Source organism: Micromys minutus, assembly GCF_963924665.1.
Source record: "Micromys minutus genome assembly, chromosome: X".
Classification (NCBI taxonomy): Eukaryota; Metazoa; Chordata; class Mammalia; order Rodentia; family Muridae; genus Micromys; species Micromys minutus.
Window position 1 is genome coordinate 103575686 of NC_137970.1, and position 12815 is coordinate 103588500.

The 12815-nt window shown below is 37.4% G+C and overlaps 1 protein-coding gene across 2 annotated transcripts in view; it reads right to left on the reverse strand.

Moving 5' to 3' along the window:
* Positions 1 to 10174: 10174 nt before the first annotated feature.
* MBNL3 (muscleblind like splicing regulator 3) overlaps positions 10175 to 12815 on the reverse strand; it is a gene marked incomplete at both ends in the record, with an annotated part of 46394 nt that continues 43753 nt past the window's right edge. For both annotated transcript variants that reach the window (XM_080909608.1, XM_080909607.1), the window contains 2 exons: positions 10175 to 10231; positions 11139 to 11233. In XM_080909608.1, coding sequence (XP_080765734.1) covers positions 10175 to 10231; positions 11139 to 11233 — 152 coding nt within the window. The remainder of the gene's footprint in view (positions 10232 to 11138; positions 11234 to 12815) is intronic.

Here is a 12815-nt window from a genome sequence, read left to right on the forward strand (position 1 = left end):
AATCAGTTTATGTTGGGTTTGACATTCATAGAAACACATCCCAAGAGCTCAAAGGTAGCTAATAAAATTCCAAAGTGAGGATCACATTAGAAATAAATTAGGGAACAAAGGGTAAAAGAATATGGTAATAGTTTATACCAGAAAGGACCTAATTTTCTCTCTGGCCCTTGACATTGTCATAGACAGGTGAACACCAGATTTTGATATAAACTTTCTTGATGGTTAGAAATGCAGAGGCCTTTTGTATTAGATTTTCTGAGTTCTTTAGAGATCTGGCAGAATAAAATATTGCCAGGTTTTATTTGTTTTCTTAATGAACAAAAATGAGAATCCTTTCATGCCTGTGTCATTTGTTAGAGATCAATAGTTTAAAATCCTAGAAAACATTTTAATGTGAAAAAATCCATGTATCTTATTGTCTTGAAACTTGATGCCCATCTTGATGAGAACAAACCGAACACGCTGGTTTTATGTGTTATACTGGAACTGTAAGATAATAATGGATAACTGGTACACACAAATTTCTCATGTATTTTGGAATATGCCTTAGGGCTTTGAAGAAACAACAGAAACAATAGTATTTTTTGTTATCATTTTCTAAAATGTAACTTTTTGTGTTCCTAACTATGATCTTATGGAAAAAATACATCAAAGAAAATGAATATCCTCCATTCCAAACCAATTAAGGCATTTTTGAAATAAACTTACTGTGTGTATGGAATATAATGCTGAGTCAAATCCCAAACTCAAATTTTATATTAGAGTTATTAATGTCAAGTTTTGTATACTAGAACATGAGTAACTTTTGATTGATGTCTGTGTCAATATGGACTCATAAAAGACATAACCAATGAATTTGCAAACTTTATTGAAAGAATTAAAAAATAAACATAAAAAGTAGCATACTAAAATTAGCTATATAATGAACACTTCTAAAGACAAACAGGCAATACAACACTGTAACTTGTAAAAGTCCAAACATCTGCAGTTGAGGGAATGAATTATAGCATTTGGGGACAAAATATGTGAACAGTTTTTACTTTAAAATAATTTGGTCCTTACTTAAGTTTTTCATTGTTGCATAGGGCTAAGAAATTCTTACACTGCCATTTTCCATTTTTTTTTTTTTTTTTTTTTTTTTTTTTTTTTTTTTTTTTTTTGCCCAAGACAAATGCTTCCACTTTCTACAATCCAGGTCATTGTTAGCCGAAGCTATATGTTATCCCTTTAAAATTACATAAAGGAGTAACCGAGCTCATCATGGGAAAGCAAAGTCACCCAGGATGCTGAGATGGGAGAATAAACATCATTTAAGGCCATGAAAATTGGACTAGTTTACAGAACATGGTGGGTGAGACCTCCCTTTCTTAAAAATGGACTTCATTTTAATGATTGTAATTTGGGGGCAAATGGTTCATTTTATAACTAAAGCAACAGCTATGTTAATAGTAAGAAACTTGGGAATGTTATCCCCAGCATCTAATGAAATGATGGTGATATCATCCACTCAACTGCTAGACACAAAAGACACAGCAACAAAACAATTTGGTTTCCATCATTAACAGACAGCATCTGTATACAGAAATAAAGCTTTGGAACCGTGCAGTTTTATGACAAAGTCTTAAGGTTGTAGGTGTGTGGGAGAAGAAGCTCACTTCATTCTTCTAGTTCTTGCTACAGAGGTATTTTTTTTTTAAGTAACACAATGTGAAACGAGGACTAGTGAGGACTTTTGTAGTATCTATCCAGAATGGCAACTAATTCAGACCAAAGCTCTCTTCATTTTTCGGTACAGTATAATTGAGGAAGGGTTCTCTATAAACATGAATTTTCTTTGGGATAATCTATATATATTTTTTAATTCCAGCAAGTAAGTCACTTATAGGCAAGGCTGAGGAGCTAGAAATTATAAATTAGTCAAACTTAAACCCAATTTATCTTTTAGCTTGAGTCATATGCACTCATTACACTTAATTCTCATCTTCATTTTAATGATAGAACTACAGCCACTATGTCTAAGCTTCAGCATGGGACCAAGTGGGTGGTGGGCATTCACATGTTATAAATTCATTGGCTATCTTTTGTGATGCTTCAAAGTTTATTCCTACTCATTTATGGTGGATAGTTCTGGACTTAAAATCTTATCAGTGGTTAGCCATGGTGTTAAAGCATCTGCGTAGCACACAAAGCCCTGGGCTGTATGCCCAGCACCACACACAAAATTTCATCTTTCTATTGTCCACATGAAAATGCATTTTTTATGACTTTGAGATTCACAAGGGAACGTCCACATAATGATGCTGGCTGAATAATGAAATCTTGGGGGTCATAAGGCCGAACTGGGCATTCCTAACTATAAAATGAATGGGTGTTTACATATTCTATTGACTAAAAACAGCTCAGATTGTAAGGCTGGTTGTCATATGACTCAGGAGCTGAGGGGAAAATAAAAGTAAGTTCTAACCAACTGGCCCTGAGCTCTGGGATACATGTAAGGCTTGGTTTGTTTCTGGCTTTGGTCTGTTTTCCATCTTTCTCTCTCTTCCCCCATTTTTTTTTCCTTTGCAGTCCTGGGGATGGAACCCAGGGCCTCATCCATCCAGGAAAATGCTGTACTAATGAGCTATGGCTGCAGATCTAGTTATATGTCTTCAAGAGAGTTAACAGTGCATGAAAAGCAACGTTTCACAACAACTACCCTTAGCCTAGGATGGGATCTTTCTTTAGTGTGAAAGACACCTGCCTCAAGATGGGAAGGATTCAAAGTGGCAGTGATGATCCATCCCTTAACCTTTCAAACATCCAACCTTGCTAAGCCTCGGTGTCTTGGAGGACAACGAAGCCCCTTGGTTATCTGCAAACGTGGAGTGAAAACTGGCTGAGCACTTTCATTTGACCTTGTCTTCCAGTGTCCATTTATGTAAGATTTGGGCTGCTTCACTTCTGTTTAGTTAAAGCATTAACAATTTATCACTTAAATCCACATTAACTGATATAAGTATTAACTACAAAAGATGAAATCTGTTTTAATTAGATTTTAGAGTAACTATCTTGTAATGTACCGAGTATTTTTTTTTCTGATTTCTGTAACTGAATTAAAGAAAATCTCTGCGGGGAACCTTATCCATTATTGGGTACGTGCCTGAATGCGTGTGTGCGTGCATGCGTTCATGTGTGTTTGTGTGTGTGTGTGTGTGTGTGTGCGTGCGTGTTTACAGTGGGAGTTAATTCAAATAGCAAATCATCTTTGCTAGTAGCCTTATGAAAAGAAGTGCATTGTACTCTCAGCGCTGCTAGGAGGATCTGGCATTTGTTAGCAGTCTGAGTGTCTGGTGAGCTGGAGCAAGCTAGCAAGCCTCCACAACAGCATTGCAACATTATGCTTTCACTAATTCTTAGAGCCACAGGAAGTACTCTCACTAACTTCCCTCCATTACCACAGACTTCTTGTATTGTCAAAAGCTCCAAGGACTGCTTTCATGGACTATGTACATAAGTGCAAAAAAGGTGTGTCTCACACATTCGCACCCTAACTGAGACAGTCAGGTAACTGCAGCATAAGTCTCTTAAACACTGTTCAGGGGCCCTTCTATACTATCTTTATGCGTGGCTTCACAAACTTGAGCTAATCTCAAAATGCTTACTTATGCTTCAATCCTCACATATAGATTTTTGTGAATAAATCCAGAAAATAGAGTCTTTCTAGAACTACAGATACTACATGAACAGATAATTTTGAATAAAGTTGTGAAAACAAGGCCAGGTAATATCTATGTCAAGCTTGTTCTAGTGTCAAAATACTGTAGAATAACCCTAGCAACACAACACATTCTTCAAACTATAAAGCCTGGTTCTAGAATCCATGTGATACAAACATTTTGGACAAAAAGCTACACGAGGACACAAATTCAGCTTTCACATGGAGCACAGGGCTTCAAAAACATCACCTGTTTTCTGAGTTTTGAGCTGTGTCTTCTATATGTTCACACTGTCATGAGGCACATATAGCTTACACATAAAAGTTTTACATGCATAAATGCCTAAAGGTAGCCATGTTGTAGTCTTGTTGCCAACGCAACAACTAAGTATATTTAGCTGACATCTATTATTGGTGTACAAAGCTAAATTTGTTCTTGAACTGTGAACTGTAGAGGGTAGTTATGGACTGTATCTATACTGAATGCTACGGTGTCAGTTTAGAGTCTACAGAGATGGTCTGAATATATGCCTTAAAAACTTAAAACTTTCTCTTCTAACTCTCCTTCAAAATTAAGCTCATTGGTTACTTAGATATAAAAATGTAGTACAATGAAAACCTTAAAAACTAACAATAAGGAAAACAAAAACATGGCACCAATTAGTTACTTGGTACCCAGAGCCTGTGTTTGTAATTACATTTACAGTTTGATTAGACTAGTTGCTAAATTAAAAAAAAAAAAAGCTAAACACTCTTATCTGCTATCTTATTCTACTACATCTGACAGGCTCTGGCAAAATTAGGCCACTATGTTATTAAATCTACAAATCAAGACTTGGAAGCAAATCCATCAAAGGAATCAAATCAAATCAGATCCTCCACCAATTTTACTTATTGCCATTTCAGTGAAATGTAGAAGAGCTTTCTTTTTTTTAAGGTGGAAAGAGAGCTACTTACTAATCATTCTGCAAGCCATAGCCTATCCCACAGACTGCCAGATCTTAGAAAAACCTCCGCTGCATTTCGCCTGAGGGCATCCTTACCAATACTCACCAAAGACAAGAAAAGAACCAACCCAGTAGTGCATGAGCAGCCTCAGCTGACTCTTTCATTTCCTACAGAGCACTATAGCTGCCGTCCCTCCTTCACACAGCACTATCTAACTGCTCATGCCATTTAAAGTGAACCGAAGTACGGAAATACTAAGTTCATTTGGCTCCTGCTGAGAGCTGAGAGCAGGTACTGGTTTCTTCCTGAACTGGAGATCAGGGGAGTTGTGGGTTCCATGAGTGGACACAGCCGTGTGGCATAGGACAACACTTACGGCAAGATCAAAGTGCTTTAGGATGCTCAGAGATGGACAGGTGAGCAAGAGGGTGATGGAATGGCAAGCAGACTGCTTTCCTGACTAGATGAAAACTGAAGATTAATCTAGAAAAGTCAAATGAAAGGCAACAGCTACATGTGGATTCACGCTGCAAACTTCAAAAGTAAACACTGTATTTAAATATCAATTGTATGGATCCATTTAATTTAATTCTAGTCCCTACTCATTGTGGTCTCATAGTGTTTTTGTGCATAAAAAATGGAAACTACTAAGCTCTTCTTAATGACAAATTTAGATTGCTTCTTTGTAGATTTGACACATTTTATCCAACTTTCAGCGTTCTTGCAAATTTTGGCAAAAGGCTGACAGGATGGACAAAGCCCATGACTTTGGAGAAATAAAAATAGAGGCCATGATAAAACACAAAGACTAAAAAATGCTAAGTAAAAATCACAACTGATTAGAATTTGGTTTATATACAACTAATTAGGTAAATTTTGTTTAGAGTCACTGATTAGGTGTGACTGGTCTTGTTAACTCAGTTTATAGTCAAATGACTTGTCTCTTCTTCAATAAGATCATTAGTCATTGCACAACTAGAGTGCTATCTTAAAGTTTCATTTTCCTCAAAACTCCATTAAATCTGATCAAAATGTTCGAGTTTTGAGCTTGCTTTCTTAAACTTCACATACATTGCAACTTTTAAAATATGCTAACACTATATTATAGAAACTCATCGCACCAAAAAGACAACTACCCTGAATGTTCCTCACTGAATCTCCTCCTAAATACAAGTCAACATCAATATCTTCCAGTGCTTAGAGCAACATGAGAACAACTCTAAGTTAATCACCTATATATCTTGGTATTAAACGAGATAGTATGTTGTACCAAACTGTCAAACTACAAAAAGTTTTGCACAAAACATCCCCATATCCATTAATATAAGTACATCTAGATTAGCTCAGGTACATTCTTCCTGGAATTACAATGTTTGAAAACAGAAATATAGTGGTTCAAAGAGCCCACAGGTAAAATGACAGGCAACTCTCAATCTCTTAACTTCAGGAAATTGTTAACAAAGGGCAGAGCCCCAATATAAAAACAAGACTATTTAGAAATCACTGATGACCAGGATTCACCTGGATAATTAAGATCAATTGGATACCAACCACCAGAGGTAAGTTTTCTTTTTTAATATTCTGAGCCAATCTGATCTGCTTTGAGTTGGAATCTCAAATGTTCCAAAGATGTCAAAATGGAGAACAATTGGTTCCCACAATGGCTAGGCAGCCTTAGGCAAGTCACAGTCTGACTCTCTGTTTTATCAATTGTGGAAATGGCAGTAAAGTCTTTGCCAATGCCACTGTTCTACAAATCATTCCAATTACCTGTCTGATGGTATCCCAGATAGTTTCCCTTTCCTGATGATTTTTATGAAGAAACATAACTGTTATACATACTAATATTTGATTTTATGCTTTCAAGTGGGAGAATATACATTGAGCACAAATTATTCAATTTACTTAGGCTTTGGAAAATGTCTCTTCCCTCTTATAATAACAGTGATGTAAATAACTTTGTCAAGTAGAAGAGGTATACTACATGTCACAGAAATAGATGGATCACTACATTTGTAGATTATTTCATAAGGATTAGTGAGAAGAATTCATGCCACACCTCCATGGGCCATTGCTGTTCTCTATTAACCAAAGGGTGCTAAAACTGACTAATTTTGAAACACATACAAAGGAAAAGTAAGTGCAGATATAACAAAAGCAGGTTTGGTTCTGAGACAAAATTGAACAAATAGCCCATGATGTTAAAGCTTTGGCAGAGAAGCACTTGTCAGTGCAGCACAGATGCTACTTCACTGCTGCTTTTAGAAAAACTGGAAACTCAGCTAAACGAAACTGAAAGACAACTGTAGAAACCTTTTCCAGTTTTTATTCTCTTTTGCACATTCCAAGTCATTTAAAATCTCTCCCTGCCCCCATTCCTGCCATCTCTCTAAACCTGGACTCAGCCTCCTTCTGTGATCAATAGAAGAGATGGTCCATTTGGGGAGGCGAGGCTTCATTTGGAAACAATTTTCTTTCACCGGGACTGACTTTTGCTAGACTGCATCTTATTATTCTAAGAGTCGTCAAAAGAGCATGAGCCATTTGCATTTGGAAAACAGCATTTGTGCAAAAGGTTACAATGCAAAGGTTTTACACACTTTCTGCCAGGACAGAAAAACTGTCTCCACCCCCACATCTTTCGGCTCAATTTTCAACCTATGATTAGCATGCCTTTAAACTAGTAAGTACCAGTTTCTCAGCTACAGATGACAAATGGCTCAAATTTAGACACTCAAGCCGAGAGATGGGATTCCTGGGACACCACAAAGGTACTGGCTAGTCTCCATCATTTTCGTACATGCCAAGAAACTTATTGGAGTGTCGAACACTTGACTCGAATTATTTAAGAGGAATGGTTTGAAGGTAACATTTGAACTTTCCTATCATATGTAGGTAAGTAGTTTTCTCTTTTAAAATTTCAGTATTATTGACTACGCAAGGTCAGATCTACAGGTAAAATTCTATACATGAATAGATTTTTGTGCCCACTCAGAAGTGAGGGCTTTAAAATGTAAGCCTCAAGGAAATGTTTTAAAGAGGGCATATTACAATGAATCTGTTACATTTTGCAATCATATATATATATATATATATATATATACGTGTCCACTTATGTCATTCTAATTGAAGTCAAACACCACATATAATAAGAAAACACTATAGCATGGAAAAGCTAAACAGAACCCAATTTAATACAATATACCTCTGAAGGAAAATGGTATGAGAAATATCAGTTACATTCTACATCAATCCAATAGACTATCTTGTAAACAAAATAGTAAGGTAACACTTCGAAAACAGAATTTATCCACCAAGAGTATACAGTAAGCCTACAGTACACTTTGGAAGTTCATTTAGCATAAATCATAACAGGAAAAAAGTCACAAAACTTTATGGTTATATTCAATGTGGCAATTCATATCATGGAAAATTCATGTAATATGGATCTTATAATTCATGACAAAGCTATATGGTTGTATTCTGTATGTTAATTCATATACAATTAATCCATCTAAGATAGCACATAGTGGTTATTTTTCTATTTGCTTTAACATCTCCACAGATTTTTAAAATTTGAACTTGTCAACAGGTATTTGTGCTTTAATATATCGACTGCACCATGCTTATTGTTGTGTTGGTACAAAAGGACAGACGGGAATATCTATAGAAAGGCCACACGGAGTTCCTTGTTGAAAGATTCTGATATTCTGTAACTCTGCTGCTCAATATTTCAACTGAAAAAGAAAACAAAGCAAGAGAGTTAGTAAGAAACACTGTAGGGTTATTGAACAAGATGTCAGGAGTCTAGTTCTTATTCCACTTCTATATATGAACTAATAAGCCAAGCTATTCTCCACTCTGAACTGCAGAGCCTCTGAGACAGTGAGCTAATGCAAACAATCATTAAACAGACACATTGCCGGACAGTCTATAGGAGGTTCCAATGGTGGGCCATATTTAAGGTATTATCTATATAATGACCAAATGTTTGCTCATCACCTAACTATTGGTTCATCTTGTTCAAAAGACATGTACCCTCAAAATGTACTTAATACCAAACCCTTTGAAAATGTCCAATAGTACACAAAGCGTTACACTATTATCTGAATATCTTACACCCTTGCAGATATAGCCTGAGTAAGTCATGTACTGTTATACAGAGTGACAGTTTTGATCTTTGAAGATAATCTCCACACCTGTTACATGTGAATGAACATGAATATTCTCTGCCAAATGCCTCATTTTCCAAAGGAATCAAGTAGAAAAAAAATCATTCTCCCCAAATATAATTTATGTAAACTAATTCTGTTTGAATTGTCTTTACTTAGATATGCAGCAGCCTATAAGAACTTAGCAAGCATTGGAAAAACCTCTATTATCATGATTTCCCAAGCTGCTACTATTCCAAGTTACACCTGCAAAATGCTTCTAACTTCCAGCTCCTTCAGTTTTTCCACATTGTTTTAAAACATTCCTTATGACTGGTGGACTCTGTTTATCTAGTGTACAATAGCTGTGGGCCTTGTCTGAAACAGTATTAGGGACCCATTGCTGGCAGATGGGCAACTAGGGCAGCAGCAAGCATATCAGCTACTTCCTTCAGCCAAATGCCAGACTGCAGGTGGGAGACATTTAAGCTTGCTACATTGACAATGCAGTTTCTAACAGCTTGACATGTTAGGTGTCTAGGGTTCTTACGTATCGTCAACAGACATGTTCCATGTGAATAACCCCTAGAATTTACCTGTGTGCTACTAATGGTCCCTGATCTAGGCAAAGTAGAGGTCAGGGGTTAATGGTGGGAAAATAATAAAAATAATTATTAGGTCACTAAATTATTTCGTATGTCATTCGAACTTCAAAACCGCCGAAGCACATAAGTCTACTTGACTTACGTGGAAAGCAATGTCTTGCCACATAAAGCCCAGCTTTGTACACTGACGCTGGAAGAAAGAACACTCACTGTCCTCCAAATAATCTCATCAGCCAAATTCTGACAAAATTACTTTGTTTTGCTTCAAAAAACAACAACAACAACAACAAAAAAATAAAGCTTAAGTTTAAAGAATTAAGCTGAGTGTCCTTGTGCATGCCTTTGACCTTGGTATTTGGAAGGCAGAGGCAGCCACATCTCTGACTTTTTAAGGAAGCCTGGTCTACAGAGTGAGTCATAGGACAGACAGGGCTACACAAAGAAATCTTGTTTTGAAAAGAACAAAACGAAATCTAAAAGAATTAAAATTCAAGCGTGATACGTACTTTTGGCTAAAAAAAAAATCCCACCCCTTTGAAAACTGAAGACATTATTAAGTATATAAAGTCATTAGAAATATATAGCAACAGCTGCTATCTCCACATCAAAAAAATCATCCCTTCCCTCTTATAGTTCAGTTTGGAAACTTTTGAACGCACAGTCAAGTTATAAACAATGTCTTTAAATGAAAGTGTTTACCCAAACCTTAACAAAGACAACTGTGAAAAACATCTATTAATACTTAAAGGAACTTACTGTTCTATTGGTAACTTCTACATCTGTGAAACAAACATGCTCCTATTCAGCTCATCTACTGATAACTGGGGCATCTACAGTAGTAAAAAAGATTTTAGATTACAATGGTGTCTCAGGAGAGTTCTGTTTTCGTTCATTGCTTGAGTTTGGTGCATCCATAACAGTGATCAGTTTTACAGAAAACTTTAAGTAAGTCTCCTATTTCCACTGCGTCAACTTTGTAGGGCACAGGTCGGAGTGTGTTTTGTTCATTGAATGAATGCTGTGTGCATCATGGTCATGCTTGAAATTTACACAGCTGACCGGGGGCCAGTCAGACTTTGATGAGTCAGAACCGGCAGCCCAGCACTCGGTAGCTAATTACCTCACAGCATCAAGAGTCCCTAAATATCGGTCATCTGCCCATGACTCTGCCGGAGTAAAACTAAGTCAAATGAAAATCAAAACAGCACAAGCACATCTAACGTCTACATGAGAAGGGATTTCTAATGCAATCACTGGGTGAAAATCAGGATGTGCATTTCTTGGAAAGAAATGTGATAGCATGCTTTCTTCTTCCCAGTGGAACTGCAAGGAAAGGTGATGTGCTTACTAAGTCCAAGTTCAAACACAATAACTGTAAAAGAGGAGGGGGTGGTAAAAACAAGTTTTCCTCTTGATCAGGATGAGAAAGCATTTCAGACGTATTCAGTACAGCATATATATCTGAGGACTGACTTGGTAGCACCAATTTGATATGGAATAGCACAACGTCTGCATACCAATTAGCAATGAGTAAAAGTGCTGCCAATTAACTCTGAGATGAATAGAAAACCACATACAGCACCCAAATTATACATAAAAATTTCCACACCTAAGGACTGGTTAAGAAACACATCAGCATATGGATCAATACATCTCACCAATCCCAAAGGCATTTACTGTGACTTTGCAACACATTGTGCTTATCTAGGTCTGAACAGATGAAATAAATGGCCAAACCTGATTGCCTGTAGTTGTTGGAACGTAGGGAACGTTGCCGGCAGGTGGTGTTGCTGCAGACATGGTGGAAGGTGTAGCACCGTGCATCATGGGTACTTGCAGTAGGAAATCATGGAAGCAACACATGGAAGGGTGAAGCATTCACACAACCATGACAGATACGATGGAATGGGGGTGTAGTAGATATTCCAGCAACAAGTCAAGTAACATCATCATGATGGGTACACACCAGGGTGCAGCATGCAACCAGAGTCAGTACAAAGCAGCCCAGTACGCAATGGAGGAACATTTCAAAAGAGAAAAGGGGAAAGCCAATTATAGTCACCATTAATGAAACAGCCATTTGTAACAGTCTGAGCAAAATAACATTGTAGTGGATTCAATGGGCTGAACTTTCAGGAAGTAATGAAGGCATATGAATAAAAAGTCTGCTGTTACCAGGGCTACCTATGACAGCTAGTTAAGCAGACAAGTCACTGGGTTGCACAGTCAAAATTAATTAGGAAATTGTCCACTGGTGTTTGGGTTCACTGGCAAGTTTTGTGGCTCGATTTTCTTGTACAAATGACAGTTTCATGTGTACTTACCTGACCTGCATATAAAAGAATGGTGTTTCTGTTCATAAATATGTGGGAGAAGAGCAGGTATGATGAAAACAATGGAATATGTATTCAGTTTGCTAAGTTCCTTGGAAATGTTTAACTATTTTCAAATATACAAGTGCTCAGTGGTAAATCTTGTCTTTGTAGCAAATATTAGACCTACAATGGCTAGCTGATGCAAAATCTCTTCCGGGATGTTTTTCTTTGCTTTGTTCCTTTCAGTGTCACTGTCTTTGGATGCTTTGCTGATTTCCAGCTGATTTTGGAAAGCCAAGCGGGGGATTAATGTGTGAATGGCAATGTGTTAACGGGAGGCATGCACATGTGATAATTCGTCACGTCTACCTCAGTCACGTTCGGAGTTTCTGACAGTGTGCTAACAAAGTGAATGTTCCCCAAATAGTGAGGGACAGAAACTCCTTAGGTGTCTCCTCTGCCCATCTCTAGTTACTTATTCCCTACAGCCATCTTTCTTTGTCTCGCGTGCGAATTCGAAAAGCACTCTCATGTTTTTCTCATTGGAAGTGCAGCATCCGTGCAAAAGCCGCAGTGCCAAAGCATGCAATTGCATTCAGAAGCAAAGCTCTGAAAGGAAAAGGACAAGGAAGCAGCCCCAAGAGACAGGTCACAAAATGTGAAAGCAGAGACACAGTTCTTCCCTTACATTCATAGGATGTTCCTGTTAGTGTTAAGGTAATGTTAATTCCTACAGGGGACAGCTAAGCCTTCAAAAACAGGTGTCATCCCTTTGCCAGGCTTTAGATTTTGCTGTGTTTGTGTTGCTTCTGTGTGGTCATCATTTTGACCTTTCCTTCTTATTTCAATGACCCCATAATCTTTAGTTCACCAGTGGGATGGAGACCAAGCTCTTGTGAATTCTCTAAAATGAGAGGAACTGGGTAGTTAGGAGATGCTAAGATGTGTTCCAAATCCCACTTGAAACAAAACTAATTTTTCATGAACTGTTCCTGGTTCCTAGGAACTATGACCTCCCCAATGGCTTTCTCACTTCCCTTTCTATTAGTGAAATACAAAATGGCTTAGGGGAGGCTACAAACTGTGGTGGTGTCTAACT